Raw genomic sequence first — 22,264 nt, forward strand, 5'->3', positions numbered from 1 at the left:
TTGCCATGAACACCGAAAAGTTCCTGATCCAATTGATCAATGTCTCCTCCACCCTGAATCTTGCCATTTTCCCCCGCCATTCGCTAGGCAACATCCAGTCTTTCTACTTCCTAGCATACTCCATTTCCCTATTATCCACTAGCAAAGAAAAAATATTGACATATTTGCCCTCCCAGATCAAATCCTTCACTTCTTGTGTGACATTCTGGGCCAGATTTTCCTTCCTGGAGGGTATTGTACCTTCCCCTAGTACTGGCAATTCCCCCTACTTACTACTTTCAGCGACTCGCGTTGGTTCACAAATCTTATCTTTTCCAGTGTCACTGCCCAAACATGATGCTTGAGGAGAAATAGGTGCGCTGGGTCCCCCCCACCACCACGAGCATCCATGATCCTTGCTACCATTTTTTGGGCCTCCGCTGAGGGATCATCTCCCACCTCCTTGGCGCCCACCGAAGAAGGTAACATCCCACCAATCCCTAGCCAGGGGAGTACCGCCGCTATCTGCGCTGCCAGCTCAGGGGGCACCTGACCAACCCCTGGAGGTGCTGGGACTGGGATGGGGGCTCTCGTGTCGGATACCAGGCTAGGTGCCGGGTTCGATACAGGTACAACTGGAACTACCCCTGGTACCACCAAGGGCACTATGTTTGGTGCTGGCGCCGGTGTGGCCGCAGCCGGTGTCACCGGTTAACTTGTTGGAATTAGGGGAGTAGGTATAGGAGCCAACGGTGGTGTAAGCCTTCCCTCAGGGACCACCCCAGGCTGCCCCCCTTCTCCATGTGTCTTGGGGACCCGACCGCTACCCTTCCTGGCTCTCACCCAGTTAGGCAAAGCATCCAAATCCCCCCTAGACTGTGGGGGCACTATTACTCACTTGGGTCTCCCAGATGGCCCTACCTAATCATCAAACCTCTGTCTGAGCTCCGCCATATTCTTACCTAACTGGTCTACCTACCCCAATCTCCGTTCTATTGCTGTCATCTTGCGCATCATGCCCTGCAGCATATGCTCCATGTGGGTACGTTTAGCGCCACGTCCACTAGCCATCCTCCTTTTCCTTGCGACAAGTAACCCACCACACGTACGCCAACCCTATGAGCATGATGTGCTCCTGTACCAACCAGGACCTGCCTGGCTTTTACCTGTATCAAGTTGGAGGCACACCGGCTGGCCGTAAGCACCACGCAACTGTGACCGCGACACACCAGCTAGCCTGGGTGTTGGGCGAGCGCACTTTAGCCCGGCGGCCTGACAGAAGCAGTGAAACGCAGGCCTGCCTGTGTACTCGGATAGCGTTTACCTCCTGAAATACAAACAACAAAGATTAATCAGCCCTCAGGAGAGCATGATGCAAGCCTGAGGAGCGCAGGGGGACAAGAGGGCGCCTCCGCGCTCTCCCGGCCTTTTAACCTTTATGGGGCAGACCAGTTCCAACTGGCCTGCCCCCTCTGTCTCCCCCCCTTTGACCCGGGAGCAATTAGATTGCTTCCGGGTCAATGCGGGAGCCGGCACCAATCGGTGGTGGGGCGCACCCACCGCGTCATCACGACGCGGCGGAGGGGCACACCCCACCACCAAGGGTGCAGGGAAGGGGGCCGGTGCCCTGCCATATGTGCGGGGGGCAGAGCGGCCCCCGTTTTCCTTTCTGGGAGGAGCAAATGTGGAGATGAGTCAAACATTTTCACCAGTGAAGTGTACTCCGGAATTCATCTGCATGTATAGCTGTGGGATTTCTTGTGATGTATTCACAAAAGGTGACAGAGGGGACCAACAAACGATCTAGAAACATCTGGAAGCTTCAATATGGGGGATAACAGATTGACACTTACCGCTGCATGGTGGTCAGGAGGGGAGCGCTCAGCCATTTTGTGTCTCGAAGGTGAATGCTCATTAGCGTTTACAAAAAACAAGGGGTCCTCCGGTGTATCAAGAAAGCAGGATTTGCCATTAAATTTGACAAAGGCGGGCTGGATAGAGCATACCGTAGTACTGTTCAAGTGTCTGTAGTGCTGGTGGCATCACTTTTGAGGCGTGCCGCCTGTACCACCATTGTGAACGCTATAAAAAGGAAGATCACACATCACAGATATTGGAGTTGGCCCTTTTTATGTGCTAGTCATAGGACGGTGTTGTGTTCCAGAAAGTTTATAAGCCTAGTGACACAACTCCGTTATGGACATGCATGGTTGCTAAATACAAGTTCACCGCGTGTGAGGGAACTTATTATGGCTCCACTACAAGGATGAACACATGGGATCTTAAAAGGATACTATAAGTGCGCAATTCAGTGCGGAGATGTCAATGTGAATCTTTCACTAAGTATTTTGGATATTGGACATTTAACTTTCTGAAACATATGTATTCAGAGACAAACAGGGTGTGCAGCATATCGCTAGTGAGCCTTGAGGAAGCCCTGTCAGGGCAAAAATGCACGTCGGCTGTGGAACTCTGTGACATATAAAGGAATAAAATCAGATTGAGCTAAACTACGTGATTTTTATTGTTTGTGAATTCTCTAATACAATAACATTGATTGAAGAAGAGTGCAGACTGCACTGAGGATGAGAGTAACTTCAACATGATGTGCTCTAGTGTTTTTTGTTAAAGTGATATCTGTTTCACTTTTTTGTGGATACAGAGCTTGACACCCTAGGTGGATGAGCGTTGGACACTTAAGTTGCACTCAACATTTGATTTATGTCTACTGTTGCTGAACTAATATATTAAGGAGACACTTTGATGTGCAGGTCGTCAATTGCAAATCACTTGGTTTTGTATGTTTTATAAGCCTAGTGAGTATTGGCCGCAATGGTGTGCTGGATGAAGGGCGCGGGCCAATGGATCTATGGGCCCGTTCTACAACAAAGGTGGTGTAAAATTCTGGTGGCCTACAAACAGGTGGAGTCATCTGGTGCTGGTTGACTCCGCTACAACCAATATGCAGATATTGTTGCTGTAACCGTTGGCCTCCAAATCTACATTTATGATGGCTTCCGTCTTGCAGGCAGAGTCCCAGCTTCTCCAGTAGCTTATCCTTCGTTGTGGCCCTGTCTTCTAAGCCTGAAATATGGTAGTCTGAATAATCCAGTTGAGTGTTCTGATCGTCCAAGCATTCCCCCATGCGTTCCAGGTGGCCAGTAGGAGCATAAAACCTGGCATCTATAGCGCAGACTCCAACTCGGAGCTCTGCAGTGATGACATCAGCTCCAGAGAACAACCCAGTGTCAGGACTCCCAGTTGTAATGGTAAAAGCCCAGGCAAAATAAAAAACACACAATGTCTGGCAGAAACAAGTATGCAGGGAGGTAGACACACCATAAGGAGAAAAAGACTCAAAGAAAAATATTGTATGATAACATGGAAAATGTAATTACATTTATAAAAATTGATATGAACATATTCAATAATACACATGGTTAAAAAAAGAAAGGGAAGTTTGTTTAAAAAGACAAATCTTCAATATATGAAGAATCAATTGTACATAATTGCTTTACCCTGACCCAGGAAATCTATCCCATACAGGGGTCCTTGTTACTTTACCATAAAGGACTCCCAGTTGTACCCACCTCCATATAGGGAACTGTTCAGGTGTGTCAGTCACTTTTTGAAATGGTATCATGCTCTGCTCTAGGTCACTGTGCACCATGTCTAAAGGGGCACATGCCGAGAAGCCTCTAGCATTCAGGTAGGGCTGGCTAAAGAAAAAAAGGAGGATGTTGGCAACACCTGGGGGTGTCACTCGATATGCTGTGCATCCGGCAGGCTAATTAGAGCAGGTAACCAGGAGGCTGTAATCACAGAGGAGAAGCATCAGATCAAGCCAGCGTCCAATGAATAGTGCAGATTTATACAGGCATAATCAAGCCTGGCAAATCCATGTGCAATTACAATGCCCTAGAAGGATGCCAGGAACAATGAGGCCAGAAAATTCAAGTCGCTGAAGTAGGGCCAGGCCATGAGACCCCCAGGGCCGGCTCTGTGCTGCAATCGTAAAGGTTAGTTATGTTCCAAATCATTGTGCAAGTAGCAGAAGGCCTAATGCAATGGAGATCGATGGGCCAGGGGCCACAACAAACAGGCAGGTATGGGAGGCCCTTAGGGCAGGTCCCTGACCACTGTTTAGGCCAGCTGACAACCAGTGCACTTTAAGAGCAGCAGGGTTTATGTCACCCTACCAGTGTTATCAGGCGCAGGCCGCTGAGTTGCTTTGTATCTCATCCATACAGCCACTCTCACAATCATTCACTCTCACATATAGTAATTTATATACTCCAACATTCACATATGTAGTTATTCACACACGTACCACTGAGACATCCATTCACTCACTCACCCACCCATAAATAATCTCTTGTGGGTGCAAAGTAATTAAGGTATACAGTTTTTTTTAAAACAGAGGTCGCTAATAAATAGAATTTTCAAAACAAAAACGCTCACCTATTACTACTTCAAAAAAATGGTAATAGGTTGTTTAAAATATACCACTGCACTGTATGCCACTACACTCTATCCCACTGCAATATACGCCATTCTACTGTATCTGACTTCAGTGCACGCCGCTCCACTGTATGCAACTCCAATAACTGAACTTTATTCCAGTCCAGTATAACAAAATATACTATATCACAGTACATTTTACAACACTATCCTCCACTATATTCTTCCTCACTCCACTTAATAAGACTCCTGTGAGGATCTGGGTATATTATATGATATGGTTTATAAGCAAGTCAGCACATGCCAATTGGGGACACCCAATTAAACATACCATTTTGAAAAGGTAAGAACATTGTCACTGAGGTCAGGAGACCAGGCCTCAGTGCACTCTCAAAGTCGCAAACCAGCAGATAGTAGTTCGAAATGGGGTAAAACGTTATGGGAAGCCTGCAAAAAGCCAGTTTTTTTCACACAACCTCCTCCGTTAATACTCCAGGGAGAACTCAACTACCTCCTAGGCATTAGGCGAGGACGGATGCAGAAAATTGGCTGTCAGTATTGCAGGGCCTACTCTGCCTTACATCCTGTTAACAGGGTCATTCACACTGGCAATTTGACCAACCCTAATTCTAACAGGAGCCATCTAAAAAAGGACTTTAACTGACTCTTTGTTTTCTTCCCCCTTTTCCTTTTCCTTGGGCCAGAGTTACCCACCTCTGCCAACCCGATCTTAGCCAGGGCAAGACATAGCTTACCTGCAGAGGTTATCCATAATGGGAGTAACCCCACCATGACCAATAAGGGTGGCCTTTTGCTTTTTCTGAGTGGGGGATACCACATCTTGTGGCAGACACCATTCTTCCACTCTCTCTTCTGTTAGCTCAGGTGTTGCAACCTTGGGCAGAAAACTGGCCTGAGTTTCCAGGACTTCTTGGGGAACAGGTAAGGCCTTACTAGTGCCAACTTTGTGAGTTTACACCTACTGGGGTAGAAGCCCCTTGGCTCACAGGAACATTTCCAAAAAGTTGCCTCATTCCTACCTTTCTTTCTTTTCCTTTCTTCTGGGACCAATCTTTCTTAACTACAAGAACAGCACCTCCAGAATCATTAGGTGAGGCAGTGCACGGGGCTTAGACCAACCTCTGGGAGGTCATTACCAAGGAGACAATCTAGGAGGAGCCAGCTAAGTGAACCCTTGACTTCTAAAGCCACACACCCAATAGCAACTCTTTTACTATCTCCTGGCAAATACTGCTGTGGAGGCACCAGCCTGTCATGCACAATTGTGTGACTGGCACAGGTATCTCCCGGGACAGTGACTGGGGTTCCATTCATCTTTATAGGGAGAAAGTATTTACTACTCTCAAGAACCACCAACTCACCCTCTGGGCCCTCTTCCGAATCAAAACCAACTAGGATATCAACATCTGATGAATTATCCTCTAAGGCTACACTGACCTCTCCAGTGGTTACCTTTTTCTTGGGACAAGCTGGCTTCCCTCTGTAGTTCCCAACCTTCTGACAATCAAAGCAGGGCCTACCTTCTATGAACTTTTTAAGGTTAGGGTCCTCACTACTCTGCTTACTACTAGATTTGGGATGGGATGCACTGGCCTCTTTTTTAGGGTTCTGGGGCTCGGAGGAATTTTCTTTGGTTGGTTTACTACTGCTCTCCTTTGCCTTCTGTGGCCCTAACCTCATACTCTTTGGGGTCTTCGCCCTGATGCTTTTTGGGAATTGTAGCACTAAAAAGAATAATTGATGGACAGAATACTGAACAATGTCAAACATTCACCCGAGTACAGATATATGGGCCTAAATCCATTGTTTATTTGCTCCCCATGCCATTCCAGGTTAAACCCAGTTATATGCAAATCTGGCTTGACCCTGCTCCCCATGGGAACAGTCCAACCCAAACTGCCAGGCCAAGGCCTCCCTGGACTGGAAACAAGAATCCTGGGACCAGTTTCGAGGTATCATCCCTCATCAGCCAGGCTAGATTGACTTCGGTAGCATGTAGAGCATGGGACCCACGTCTGGACATACCCATCCCACTCGGGGTGACATATGCAAAAAGAACAATTGATGGACAGATTGCTGAACAACGACAAAAATTCACCCCAACACAGAGATATGGGCCTAAATCTATTGTTATGTTGCTCCCGGTGCCATTCTAGTTTAAACCAGCCATATGCAAATCAGTCTTGACCCTGCTCCCCATGGGAACGGTCCAGCCTAAATTGGCAGGCCAAGTCCTCCCTGGACCGGGAACAAGCATGCTTGGACCAGAATCGAGGTATCACCCCTCATTAGCCAGGCTAGCTTGACTCAAGTTCTCCAATTCTAGTTCAAACTAGGGGTGGGCGGAATTTGCGAAATTTACTTTACCAAATTATTGCGAAATTGCTCAAAATCTTCGCGAGCACTTGGAACTTTCGCGAAGATGCGGAGATTGCTTTTCCCACCCTTTCGCGATGTGATTTTTCATGCTTGTGGGGAAATTTATCTCCAACTTGCCCATGCTGTCGATAATGGGCACGGCCATCTTGCTCGCGATACCCATTTCCTTTTCCGGGTCAAATAATGTGTTCGCGACCGCAAACTCGCGCGGGATAGTGCAAACGGCTACCAACAATCCAACATCTCGTGGCACACACAAACGGATAGGAAAACTCGTCGGCAAACGCAGGAACCCGGTAAGTCGCTACCGTGCACGCGAGAGCGCATTTATAAAGCGCGAACAAGAAAAAAGCCAGTTTCGCTGTAGATTGCAAAAGTTTTTACATTTTCGTGCTCTCCGTGGATCGAGAAAATGTCAAAATATCGCAAATTCTCTGAGCGGAACGAAACTTACCGCCCAGGCCTAGTTCAAACCCATTCATCAGCCCTTTTGCCCAAATCTGGAAGCTACTAAATGCTGATATAACTTCTTTGAGGAAAATTGGTGAAAATTTGTTCTTTCACAAATAAATTATACACACCCTCATAGGTATCAACCTGGTTACATTTTTAGCTAGCCCTCCAGTGACTTAACAGATCCATCTACAAGGTTTACCCATGTTTGTGTAGCCCCCTTTGCAGTGTACCTCAACTTTACTCTGTACTCCTCAGCTGTGAGGTCATATAGCTCAATGAGTGCCTGTCAGATGTGAAGCATGGGGGTGAAGTCTGGTCAATTCCTCGGTCCACGGATACGTGGAGGCAACTCAAGCCATGGATCTCGGAGTCCCACGAAGTCAGGTATGCAGGGGTCAAAGAGCTTCTGATGCAGACCTTCCATTCTTGCAACACAGTGGTCACAGTGCAAATCTTTGGTGGGGGCTTGTGTCCCTTGGGGTGGACAAATCTGATCCCAACCAACACCCTTGTGGCCGGTAGAATTGGGTGCAGCTTTTGGCTATCTCTAAATCGTCCATCAAAGTGCCCTGCTTCCAGTAGCAGCAAAAGAGTTGCAATGACTACCAGAAATACAGTTTGGGCTCTTCCAGCTTTAATGTCCCTAGTGCCATTCTGGAGGGTCTAGCCAACTTGCCTGTAGAGGCTCTGCTTCGTATTGGGGCTGGAAATCAACTTTTCCCTGAGCTAGGTCCCCAGAAAAGGGTCCAAACTGCTCCAGCCCAAAGTGCAGCAAGTGCACTCATGCCATTATTGCAGCCTTGTCTTGTGTACTTCCAATGAGTGCAAAGTGATCTCCCTCTTGTCCTTGTTCAAAACCATTGAGTACTCAAGTCTCGGTGTCAGGGGTACCCATTATATACCAGTAAATGGCCAAAGGGGACAACCTGGTCAATAGCCAATGGGCTAGAAGGTCTCCTCCTATCTGATGACACAGTTCTGGTAATTTGTGGCATCTGGCTATCCCAGAGTGCAACTTTAATGCCACAAACAACATGGCTGAGGTTTTCCCCAAGTATAAGGACCTTGGTAACCCCCTTCCGGGGGAATGGCTAACACGGTTTGTAAGCCCACGTAAAACTGGTTCTGAAACTGGGTTTCCTTTCCTTGGCCCGGTCTCTACCTTGTCTAGGGGAAACAAAATTATTCCTGTGCAGAAGTGTTGTTGCACCAGCTCATCAAAGGGGGCATCGCCTTTGATGCCTGCTTTTTTGGCTAACACCCTTAGCAGTCCATCCTGCGGGGAGGGGGTCACACCTACAGTATGGCAACTGCTTTTGTTACTGGCGTGGGAGTTGTTCACATGTATTCCCAGGAAGGCAGAACCCTGTCTCAATCCCAGTTCCTCTGCAAAGGCACTGGAATAGCTGAGTTAAGAAATGCCAACTTTCACAAAAGTTGCCAGCAATACATTCAACAATTTAACAAAATGTTGACTGAACCAGTGAGTCACATGTAATGTTCCCTTCAATTTGATACATGACATAACATGGTTAGGTAGCCTCAGTCAGGAGTTAGAAGCATTGAAGTGCCAACCATTAACCCTGCAATTACATTATAAGATTACTTAACTGTCCTCATAAAACACCAATACTTTAGGTTTTTGTTGTACATACATATCAAATATATACGTCTATGTTAACAATAAACAGCTCCTTGCCTTAGGGACTCATAGGCCTGCCATAGAGAAAACGTAAATATATAGTAAAGGTACTGGTGTACTTTGACATTAGTGGTAGTGACAAAGTTGTGTGTGCAGTGCATGCATAGCCTCTACGTCTGCAATGGCAGCTGAATGTCGTGATTTCACTTTGTCACAACCAGAGTGGTACAATCAATGCAGCAGCTTCTGTGTGGGAAGCCAACCTTACATGCCAGGCTACCTGGGTACCATATACTAGGAATTTCTAAGCAAGTCAGCATCTGCCAATTGGGGACACCAAATTAAACACACCATTTTGAAAAAGAAATAACACTGTCACGGAGGTCTGAACAGCAGGCCTCAGTACACTCTCAAAGTTGAAAACCTGCAAATAGTGGCCCAAAATGGGGTAATAAGAAGGGGGGAAACTGCAAAAAGCCTGTTTTCTCACAACTCCTTTCCACACCACTAAACTGTACCAATATTACACATATAGGGCTAGATGTAGGTAAATCTATTTTACCACTTCTAAAATACCTAATTTTACCGATTCGGTATTTAAGAAGTGGTAAAATAGAAGGGGGCACATATAGGTATTTCAGAATCGGTAAATACCGAATCTGTAAGATTCGGTATTTACCGATTCGGTAAATACAGAATCGGTATCCCCCATTGATTCCTATGGGCCTTGAAGCCCATAGGAATCAATGGTGAATACCGAATCGGTATTTACCGATTAGGTAAAATCCGATTTTTGCAAGGATGCAGGGGGTGTCACTTTGACACCCTCTGGCACCCCAATTCCGGACTTGTGTGCCATGTGGCACACAGACATGCCCTAAGGGCATGTCTGGGTGTCACATTGCACAGGTGTGCATGCACAGATGTGCATGCACACCTGGATTCGGTATTTTACCACCCAATTGGATTGGGTGGTAAAATACCGAATCTGAAAGGCCTGCGGCACTCAAAGATGTGCTACCTACATGTGCTTTTACAGAATCTGTATTTTTACCGAGTCTGTATTTACTGATTCTGTAATTTTACCGAATCTGTAAATACAGATTCGGTAAAATACCGATTCTGTAAAGCATGCTACTACATTAGAAAACCCTAATACCGGTCGGAAACGGCCGAAATCGGCCATTTCCCACCGGTATTAGGGCTCCTACATCGGGCCCTTGGTACTACCATTACAAAAACGATTGACATTCCTAAAAACAGAACAAAGGTTAAAGATAAGTTATAGTTGAGAAAACGTTCTTTATGTTTGGTATAGAAACCCAACTTAAACTGCACAAACATTAGAAATTCTACAGTTATATTTATATCTTTAAATTATCATTTAAGCACCGTTTTCAAAGTGATATACGTCATACTTATAGCTCATATTTATACTTATGTATCACCTTAAAATTCAGACATCTTGTGGACTTTTGTACACTCTCTTCTCACCTTACTCGCCACACTACATTAACTATAACTCGTCCCTGCTCCATGCACTATCTATACCCTTGCATATTACATTCTTTGGAGCATGTGAAATTAATACATTAATAACAATACTTATGACATCTCAAGTTATATGATTTACCTGAACACACTGCATGGTACAGTGGCATGCTATAGTTAATAAAAAGTGGCAGGTGAGGTGACAAGGCTATGTAAGAAGGTGTGCAAGTTATCTGAATGTCCTCTTCAATGTAATACTCTTTGCTGAATGGGGATGCCTTTTCCAGCTGCTAGAATGGGTTAGGTTGTCTGCTCACTATATAAGTAAGGTATGCTGGCATTATAATGGTTCAATGGACAAGTGTATTGTGGAGTTTTCCTTTCATCTACTTTTGAGGTTAACCGGGGAATGGACAGGGCTGTCTTCTATCCCCACCATTGTTCTTGTTAGCTTTAGAACCAGTTGCAAGAGTCCATAACAAAACAGATTCAATCAGGGATATCCATATATGAACAGTGAAAGTAAATGCCTTACTCTATGTTGAGGACATACTACTCACTCTCACCAGATAAGAGAGCTCTTTACCCTATTTGACCTCCATGATTACTGAAGACGAATAATGTTTGTTTTTTGATAAGCTGACATGTAAAGAGACTTTCTCACTGTTCTTTGTTACAAAACCTAATAAGGATTAAAACAAATTAACACATCATTAAATATTGTTTTGCATTAAATATGGACTCTGATGAGCACATTGTGTCATTTTCAATTAATTGCTTTCTTTTCAATTTATCCTTTACACTATTAACAATATACTGTATCAACATAATATATATAAGTATAGATGAAGAACAGTGAAGAACAGGACGTTTTTTTTCACAAGGGGTTCTGAGTGACATTACATAGCCAATGAGGGCGAAGCTGGAGTGGTCTATGATCACTTAGATCCCTTAGGTGAAAAACATTGCGGTTATTCACCGTTATCCATACATAATTGTATTTTATGTATGACCCATCAAATCATCTGCTCCTGATTTCAGTACTATGCATGGACAGAGGAGTAACGAGGGAGCATACATACCATTGCCTTTCCTGTTTGTTGTATACAAAAGAAAATTGTCACTCACCACCAACGCCCTCTGTGCATTCCTTCTCCTACCTCTCCCCCACCCAGATGTGCCCTCTGCTCTGTCAGTGCTGCAATGACAGGCTCTGTTATAGTCCTACCAGAGCAGCCTGGATTTCCTTTGTGATGTAGGTACAGTGGGTAACAGCTTTTGATAACCACTGTTGGTACGTCATAGCAGTGAATAATCAGATTTAGATGCCTTTCCACCTACCAACCACCCCACTAGATCTCCGCACCTTTCCATCTATCCTATACATAAGCTATGCTCCCTGCTCTCCGGTGCTTCTGTGACAGCCTCTCAGAGATGCTTCTTAGAGAAGCCTGGAATTCCTTTATGACGTAGCAACAGTGGGTAACAGCTTTTGTTAACAACTGTGGCTACATTATAATAGTGAGTTACTGTGGCTCAATGGTTAGAGCGGCAAACCCTGATGCAGAGGTCTAGCCCGGGACCAGGGTTCAATTCCCCGCCTCGGCGGGTCTTGGGCTCAAAATTCCACAGACCTGATAATTCTCGCCTTGGTGCCGATTCCAATCATGGAGTTCCACTCTGCAACTCTAGGCAATAGCTTGCTTAATCTCCACAACGCCCCCCACAATGCTAAGGATGCCTGGCCTCCACCTTGGGGGTGCCCAGGAATGGACGCCTCAGAGGGAAAGCCAAGATGGGTTCCACAGCGGTATTCGTACAAGCGCCTTGAGAACCTTGTGGGTGAGTAGTGCGCTATACAAGTATCAATGTACATTTTACATTTACTGTATAAGAATCCGGCTAATCACTCTAGTGTCTCTCTACATGAGCCATTCATACCAAATGTTTTCACAGATGGGCTGTTTCCATCAGCAAGTAACATTTTCACAGTGCTGGTGTAAATTGTTGGTGATGCAGAATAAAGAGTTGTATTTGAGAAACCTGTTTTTTCTTACCGTATGAAACTCCCAACCCCATTCAATGGCACTGCTGTTGATGATGAGCTTCTGGCCCTTCAATGCATTATCCTCATAGCTACCCAGTTTCAGAATCCGGCTTGTGTCATTTGAGGTCACCTGCCAGTTAATAAAATCGGCAAGTGGTGGAAAATCTCCATTTTTGTCAAAAAAAATCTCTTTGCCAGCCGCAGTCTTTGTCCGGACATTCTTCAAGTAGTGTACAAGCTGTAAGGAAAAATTGTCTCTTCACCATAATAATATTGAAAGACTAGATGCTATTCATTATGCAAAAGCTTTAGTATAAGAATAATCTTTCAATTACTATATTTCCCAAGAATCCATGAGTGAATGAGTAGCCACTAAACATCAACACAGTTCCTTCATCACCTATCGTCCTTGTATCCCAATAGTGTGTTGTGTGTTACTATCAACCAAGTGTTACGCACAGGAGCTTTCCGTGTCATCAAGAATATTGTTGTGTACCTGATGCTGATACGATAGGGATTATATCAGTGATGCTCCTTTCAGAGATGTTCCTTATTACAATTCAATTAATAGTGTTTGTAAATTTCCTGGCAAATTTTTGCACATAATAAACAGGAAGGGCCTCTGCTATTTGAATTTGATGAGTGCAAATGTTTTATAAGAATCTGGAAAGGAGTTTCGCTTTATCACATTCTTTCTAATATGCTTTGTTTTCTTTTGTGACTCATTGGCTGTGCTAGGAACTAAGAACTAGATGTACAAAGGTTTAATGATTTGCCAAAGAAACTGGTTACGACTGCTAAAATTGGATTTTTTTAATGATAGAAAGTCATTTTGTCTCAAAATGTTTGAACACCAACTAAAAACGAAATCGCTAATTTAGTGGATCAAAACAGTGAATTGTTATTGCAATTTGTTATTTGTAGGTATGACGGAATCGTTAATTGTGACTAGTTGCAGAATGATGATTTTGCACATGTAATTTAGCACCAAATGGAATCAGGTGATAATCAGGTGCAACCTATATTAACAGCCCTATAATGAATAAAGCCCATTCACAATTGCTAATTTGTATATGATGACAAGGAGGATGCAAATGCTGGCTGGTCTGCAGAATGGGACGAGATTGGAAAGGATTTTTGGGATCAGAATTACCTTTTTTGAACAAGCCTGGGAGGATATATTTGATATATATAGGCTAAATAGTCAGGTTACTTTAGACCTAATTGCTCCAACCCTTCTTGAATGGAACACCAATCGAAGTAATGCTGCCATACCAACTCATCATGTGCAAGAAATATGTTCTTTTCAACTCTTAGCCTTTGGTAGTTACCAGAATGTAACTGCAGTGACAGGTAGTGCTTCCCAAAGTGCCTTGTCTAGAGTCTTTTGTATTTTCTGGTTGTAACGTTTGGAAAAATTAATAATCACACACAAACACACACTCACACACAAACATATAGACAAAGGGTGGGAGCAGACTTCCTCACATCCCACCACACAATTTGCCCCAATGCATTATGGTAAATACATTGCATGATGACACTTACTTCAATAGTAATTTTTCATATATAGAATATCGTCAAGTTTAAAAAAGAACTAGAAACAAAACTCACTAAGCGATAAAGTTTACAAGGGATTGCTTAGATTACCAGAAGGTACTAATTTATACCTTCGCTAAGCACTTTGACACAATGTGTCGCCAAGATCGGTCAAAGAATTCTGCACCATCTACGACTAACAAAGAAAAGAAGAATACAGGAGGCACCAGCTCCGAATGGAGTTCTGAAGTAGATACAGAGTCAGAATAGGGTGGAAGCTCAACAAATACTGCAGAGAGGCCAAGAACTGTAGTAGAAGACTTCCATTTTTTAGACTGGGATGTAACCCTCACTACAAGACAGAAACCCCAAGGAGGGTGAAGAGGTCAGGGTTACAGAAAAAATGCCCAAGAAGGAGGTGAAGGAATGGAACTGCACTCAGGGGCCAATACACAGAACAACAGGCAGAACAAATGAAAACACACACATCTACCACTGTAGTGAACCTCTCTAACCTATCATTGACTGAAGAAGAAACCAAATGTTTGGCATTGGGTCTATCTTTCTGTAAACGCACAAATTTTGATTATGCATAAACACGTATTGATTTTTATAAGTGCATGCGAAAATTAAAACTAAAAAAAATGTTTGAGAACCAGCCCCATAGGACCAGACAAGATGGAATGTAAAAAGAGGATCAACCTATAGGATATCTAACAATTGAAGATCTAAATATATTTGGGATAATAGACAAATTGGAAAAAAGCAATGACCAGGAGGTGGAAACGGAGATTTAAAATGCAGTAACAGCTGAAAAATATGGCATGGCCAGTTGCTCGCCCCATAAATGAAATAAATGGTGGAAAGAGTGAAGAACTATTTTGTAATTGATTCGGTCCCCAAAAGAAGGAGGGGGAGAAATCGAGAAAGAAAATTGAGACAACTAGAATCTAGGTACATTTTAATGTTTGATTCTAAGGCCCCTAATTGCTTAAATTAAGATGAAGATTTATGTGTACACTTAGGATAAGGTATGGAGGGCAGAAGAGTGATAAGAATAGACCTTAAGTGAAATTCAACACTGTAAGGAGGATGCCATTTGAAGGGATGTTTTTGAGATATATATTTTGATGATTAGGAAAAGTTTTAGAGTACTGTATTTGGACTTTTATTGGTACCACTAATTGAATTAGGTTGTGCTGAGGGGGACCTAGATTATATACCTATCAAATCATGACTGTTTTTATATAAAAAAAAATTTAAGCGGGTTCTTACAAACGTGCAATCAATTGCATTTTTAATGAAAGTTGCTGTGCACTTATATGTCTATATTTATATACATGTTTTTTAGCAATTGCCTTACTGCAGCATTAGGAGTTGCTATTTGAAAAAGTTGCACACAATTGTGTACTGTATTTCCAATTTTGCATTAGGGTATAGGCTCTTATTGTACTGTATATCTTTTATATGCATGATTGTTTGAGAAGATTTTGCATTATGTTGGATATTTCACCTGCTATTGTATTTTTGCACTACCTCTAGGGTTATTATTGCATTGTTTGGCCATTCATAGGAAAGCACTTGCATTTGCTACCACCTAGTGTAATTTTGCACACTTATACAAGTTGATCCATTGCCTATATTGCACACCAGTAGAATACAATTGACATATACAAAACATATTCTACAAGCCTTCATCAGATACTATGCTGCAACAGGAGGCCTATCTGCTCCTATTGTGAAATTTGCACAAAAGAATGCTGCCATAAATTTATCTGCCCTGGCTACACATGCGGCTTTGCACACACATTTATATGTGCTGCTACCTTGCTTAAATTGCACATCTACAGGAAAGCATTTGCACACTGAATTTATTTAGAAACATTACTAAATAATACGGTGTGGAACATGCGTGCATTTCCGATGGTATAGGTGTCTTCATCTCTGTATTAAGATGTTAAAATAACATTATAATATCAAACCGGAAATCCAGATTAAAACTATCACAAAGTGTCAGGATGACATTACATTACAGAGACTAAACAGTTATGAACTACCCCCCATATTGCACTGAATTAAATTGAACAGAAGACACTCCTGGGCTCGTGGATGTGTCAGAGAGTGGAACAATAACGTTTAACATAGAAAAAGAGAAAAGAAAAGAAAAAATACACATCTGAGAAAAAATCTAAAATATAGTAAATCACAAAGCACAACAAAAAAATGATATAATTACAAAAAAAGAAAAAAATGGAAAGCAGTGCTTATGTAATCCAAATAAAAGTTAAGTATACCTTTGTGAGTGTTGTAATTTTGAAAATGAATGGAGTATTTTGTCTATGTCCATAAGTGTGAGAAGTTAGCCTGGAATATGTCGTCCACTAGTTCTAGTGGGCACATTGCACCAGTGTAATCGACCCTTATTGATGGTGGTTGTAAAGTCAACCTTATAGAAAGCTATCCTAGGGGTAGCAGTGATGAGCAGTCTTCAGGCTAAGACTTCAGAGAGCGAATTAAGCGAGTTGTTTTACCAATTATAATCCCTTGAGTACCAAATGAAAGCGCACCACACAAGGAATATATTAGAGATATATGTATTTATTTTAAACACAACCCCTCTGCACTCTTTATGAGGTCAGAGGTAAAAGTACAATACACGTTACTTAATTAGCATATGATAAGTTGCAGAGTATACGTTTTGCCCTAGGGGCCTCACAAACCATATGCTAAAATAGTGGTATGAGAACCACGTTAGAATTAGAAAGCAGGCCTGGGGCCTGTGGAATCGTTGGGGCTACTCTAAACAACCAAAGGTTAGGATGTAGGAGGCCCTCAGGAGACGCGTGCAGTGACTAAAAACAGCTGCGGGTTACCATTGACTTTCTATGGGAATCAAACAAGTTATAAATTTACAATTTAAGAACACTTCTAAATGAACTACGATGGAACCCTTTCAGACTTAGACACTAGGAGTGCCAATACCCTAGAGACTACCAGAGTACTCGTGTTACCTCACCCACGGAAGCCAGGTGCATAGGTCTCTTTTGGTGTTGGGTTTCATCGTCGATTTCAATGTAGATCTGCAAAGAAGTGCTGAAGGCGACAAGAGGAATAGTGTCCAGGTGGATCCAAGGGCGGATCAAAGATCTGTAGAACTTGAAAGCAGAAGGGACAGAGTCTGGGTCACTTGCCAGAGACCATGATGGCAATGAAAAGCTGTCAGCCAATGTCGGGTGATTTCAGGAGAAAAGGTGAAGATTGTCTCTTCAGCCAAGAGGACCAGGAGGTGTCAACGATGACCAGGAGCTGGGTTCGAGCTGTCCCATGAAGGATCTAGCTGACTGCAGTGTTGGCATCCGGATTGGATCCAGCAAGCCTTGGCAAACCCAACCCACGCAGGATGTCAAGATTGGCTTTGGTGCAGACCAGCAAGGTCTGGGGAATTCCTCCTTTGCAGGGAAATTGAAGCAAGCCTAGAGCAACCAGGAAAGCAAGTTTGATTCAAAGAAAAGTCTTTGGAGGGCTCACTAGCCAATGGGCAAGGAACCCAAAGACGCATCAAGCTGAAATGCAAAAGCGTAGAGTGGGGGCCTCTGAGCTTCAGAGCAAATGGTGTTTGGATCTGGGGCTTAAAGCACCCAAATGCACAACTTCGAGATACCTCGCAAAGTAGGTGCAGCTTGCAAAATGCAGGATGTCCAGGAGTTCTGGTCCCACATCTCTCGTGTCCGCCACGGGTCTCAGCTTTGCTGTGAGTGAAGGTCGGGGTCAGAGATGTCTGGAAGTCCATGTCCTGTGTTGCAGATTCTTCGAGATCTGGCAGGAGCCTCGAAAATGCAGACTGGCAAAGTTGCTGTTGGTGCCTGTTTGAACAGGGTGGTCACTCCTTGACCACAAGGGAGATGTCTTCCATCATCCAGTCGAAATGGAATGTCGAAGGTCCAGGATTTATGTTTCAGAGTTTCGTCCAGGGTAATCTAAAATCCTAGGGACTGGGATCCTATAATTATACCAAGTTTAGGGGTTGGACTAACTTTAAGGTCCCTCCTATGGGTGGACCTGGGAAGGGGGTGGTTAACTGGTTACACCCCTTTCCCTTTGTCCAGTTTCATGCCAGAGCTAGGGCAGAGTGCCCCAGCAACCGGTTTGAACTGGGAAATGCATGGCGCACCTAGTGTGCCCCAGGCAGTGTCTGGAAAGCATTCACTGAGTGCAGCCCTCCCTGCCCCAATACACAAAGAGCCTGTCTGGGGAGGTGCCAGCACCTCCCTGGACAGGAAACCTATTGTACAGGCCTCCCCAGCCAGAGTTTCGTCCAGCAGCAGGAGGGCAGACTCGTGTATGTGGCAACAGCATCCATTTTGCAATGCTGAGGCTCTGTTTAACTTTAACCGGGTAAACCAGTGACTACATGTCTTCTCCCTCTAGAAGGGTGGAATGCTACCCCCGCTGCCAGAACTGGTGAGGGGGGCGGTAGTATTCCAAAGTGTTTGACACCTTACACAACATGTTTTGATAAAGCCAAACCAAAGTTAGCATTAACCGCGAGGATTATAATCCATTTAAGAGTATATGCTATGGCTATATCATAGAACAGCTATAAGGAAATGGTTCCGAAAGCTGCAGAGGGGCTCAGCTCATGCTAGGGCACCCTCTCACATAAAACCAAGCACTCTGCCTCCAGGATTGTTAAGGCCTGCCATAGGAGTGACTTATGGGGGTATATGTGTCTATATGTATATATAGATATACTATATCTAAGTAAGGGGTGATTACACCAACTTACCCAGGCTGTGTGAACAGACCTGTAGTGTCAGTTTGGAAGGCAAACCAGGGGTGGCACAATACATGCTGCAGCCCCTGGTAGGCCTAGGTTGCACATATGCCCTGGGTACCTTTGGTACACTATACAGGGGCTCACAAGGGTAACATAGTAACCAATCTGGTATGTACCTAAAGTACATGGTATCAATTCAGAGAGAGGACAGCTAGGCTGTGGGCCTGATTACTAGGGCCACAGCCAGACTAAAGTCGAAAAAACAGAAAATCACAGCAAAAATTGGGGGTAACCATAGGACGCAGACCCTACTCTCTTACAAAAAGGTCATGTGAAGTGATATACTTTTACTTTAAATGTGTTTGGTAAAACAAACTCCTTATGTGATCAAGGCAGGGGATCCTGCCGAAACACGTCAGGGCTCGAAGCAAACAAGAATACAAATTCTTACTATATCATTGGAGACTGCTGTGTTGTCATGTTGTGTGGTGTTTAGAGCACAAAGTGAATTTTCCTGATTCATGTCCTTATATAGGTACGATTCAAATTGCTCTTATATAGGCATAGATATCAATCCCTTATTTAGACATAGCCCATGCAGACCAAATACAGGCATGGCTACTTCCACCCGTACCAAACGTTTTCTTGGAAAATCGGCTTAAGCTGTTAGGGAACTTCCCCTTGCTTGAATATTGATTTGTCCAAGAACTCATGTACTTTGCAAAGAACAACTATTCCCTAGGGGTTCTTTCCTGACGTTATTATGCTCGACTTTACGTCAATCTATGGCATTCATACACACCTTAAAGGTATAAATATGCCTTCACTTGCTATGGCAAACTACGGTGATTCGGAGCAGTCCGACAAGCTACTTGCCCGACGCAACTCGCTACAGCAAGTGCCGAAGGAAGCCGACCCTCAAGGCACTGATCAAGAGACTGTCTTTCTCTCACCGATAATCCAGCTCCAGTGTTTCCAAGCTCCCTTGCGGGGTGTTGGGAAATCGAGTTCTGAGACACAGATACCAGACCTCCTTCATTCTAAACCAAGGTATGGAGCTGATTAGAACCTAGAGAAACCTATGGTAGATTCTTGGCAAAAACACTAAACCTATGCTACACAATACTTACTTCTTCCCACGTACTAGACTTAGGTTAGGTACATTGGGGTAGGCGTATTTAGAAGCCCCAGTTGAGTATTTTTAGTCAATGTTATTTATGTAAGTATTTGTATATGGTTTAGAAACCACACAATGCTTTTACAGTATTATTTTATAATACTATTCTCGCTGTACGCATTATACTTTGCAGTCTGCTTAACGATTGTAGCAGTTTACTTCTCTTGTATGAGAAAGAAGACTGTTCAATAAACCTTTTTATTGAAAACGCCCATCTCTCTATTTCTCTACAAGCTCTGTTGAAACGTAGCATGCATGATTGACTGAGTGAAATCCTTATCTATTGTTTTCACGACTCTGGAGATAGAGGGGCATATTATCAAGGGGGGTTATCTCCGCTTTTTTGGTTTTAAAAGCCAAGAAAGCTGAGATAAAATTATCTCCCTATTACCAAGCTGTCGCTAACACCAGTTAGCGACAGCTAGTAGCAGATAGCGACCATCTTGGGCCCCACTTTGCATGTCAGTGATATTTATCACTAATGACATGAAAAGTGGGCGTGCCAAGATGTTAGCGACTGAAAACAGTTGCTAACATCTCTAGCTCCTATTACCAACTTTTGGAGATATTCGTGCTAAGCGCGAATATCTCCAAAAGCTAACACCTGCCCTGAGCAGTTCTTAGCCATGTTATCCAATGGGAGTGTGGTAAATATTTTACCGTATACGAGTTTGCCATATAATTACAAATAAAAGAATAGCTCAATAAAATGAGAGGCAGAGTCCGGGGTGTCTGATTCTTAAAGGGCTTTAATTCAGAAATGACTCGAGTCAATGGAGATCTATTCCATCAATACAAGGGTTCGGATATGCAAGGGAAGATGTCAGGAAAGATGTCAACGATTTATTAACAGTACATGACATATATAGTATAACGAGGCAATAGCAATGCATACAGTAGGCGTGTCAAGTGAAATGTATATGATAAGAACACATGTGCGTAGCAAAAAGGCGTGAACATGGGTGTGTACAGAGGTGTGAACTAGGAACGTCACAGAAAAGTGTCATAAGTGGGTGTATGCTTAGAGAATTCTTGCAGAGTCAGCTGAAACCTGTGGCCTGAATGCGCGCGCAGCTAATATGACGTGTGATTGACGTGCATCTGGAGGAAGCTAAGAGTCTGACTTTTAACACTAGTAGAAGAGACAGACGTCTGGCATGTCAGATCGACCTGTTCCTATAGCATGTCTGATATCTTGTATTTGGAGGATGTTTAATCTGGAGTAAAAGGTCTTTCGGGCAGAGGCTATTCTATACTAAATGTATGCGGGTCTAAGTGCAAATGCGCAGAGCCAGGGCCTACCATGGTAACAGGAGCAATGAATTACATGAGGAGGACAGGAAGGCTTGGCCCTTTACTCTGCAGCCGGGGAGCTGTTTACTTATTCCACTAGACAGGAATGTGTTTTCGAGGAGGCTGAGCCGGCTACGCTGATAACTTGAAGGCAAAATACTGTTTGGCAGGCAGGCCAGGCTGAGCCAGGCACCGCTCGCTTGGCAGGAAGTAAGACAGAGGTCAGGGATGCATTTCATCTCCACGTTACAGCTTTCGGAGACAGAGACAGGAAGTGGTTCAATGGCAGGAATCAGGGCCTAACTCAGAAGAGCCAGGAAAACGTGAAAGTGCACCATGTAAAGACGGTGGCACGGCATACTTAGAAACTGAATTATCAATCCATTTATGGTGGATCTGATAGAGGACATGTTAACGTTGGACGCAAATGTATTTGCGTCTTCAAATTCGGTTGCGGAGGGAAGTTACATGCACTTTGACTCGTACATGGAGACAATGGGGTACCCGTTAGGGGACATACCTGACCATAAAAATTCCAATTACCTCATTCCCTCCTTGTCCCCTACGGACCCATTAGGATATATCTATTTTCATGAGACCATCTATCTGTCCGTATCGCATCATCTGCTCTTCTTTCTTTAATCGGGAATGGGAACGTGAACTTGAGTGGGGAATACAAGCTGTGGCGCACAAGCCGCAAATCGCTGGCCCACATTGAAGACATAAACAACAACTGAACACAATGGCCAATATAATCCCTAGGAATGACAATAGCTTCCATCCCCAGGCGGTTATTACACTCCAGAGCCATCCGGACCAAGTCCAGGAGCCTGGGTTCTGGTGTATCTGATGGGCAATTTCATGAAGTCGGGTAATAGCCTTATAGACTGATGACGCGTTATTAGGAATAAACACGCAACAACTAGATCCGATGACTCTACAAGCTCCGCCCCTATCGGCCAGGATGACGTCAAGGACAAGGCGGTTCTGAAGAACAACAAG

The 22,264-nt window shown here is 43.8% G+C and overlaps 1 protein-coding gene across 1 annotated transcript in view; it reads right to left on the bottom strand.

Annotated features, from left to right (window-relative positions):
* LOC147703550 (extracellular calcium-sensing receptor-like) overlaps positions 1–22,264 on the bottom strand; it is a 454,642-nt gene that overhangs the window by 175,164 nt on the left and 257,214 nt on the right. Inside the window, exon 4 of the mRNA XM_086929513.1 lies at positions 12,487–12,714. Within this exon, the coding sequence (XP_086785639.1) occupies positions 12,487–12,714 (228 nt within the window). The remainder of the gene's footprint in view (positions 1–12,486; positions 12,715–22,264) is intronic.

This window comes from Lissotriton vulgaris, chromosome 7 (genome assembly GCF_964263255.1).
Source record: "Lissotriton vulgaris chromosome 7, aLisVul1.2, whole genome shotgun sequence".
Taxonomy (NCBI): domain Eukaryota; kingdom Metazoa; phylum Chordata; class Amphibia; order Caudata; family Salamandridae; genus Lissotriton; species Lissotriton vulgaris.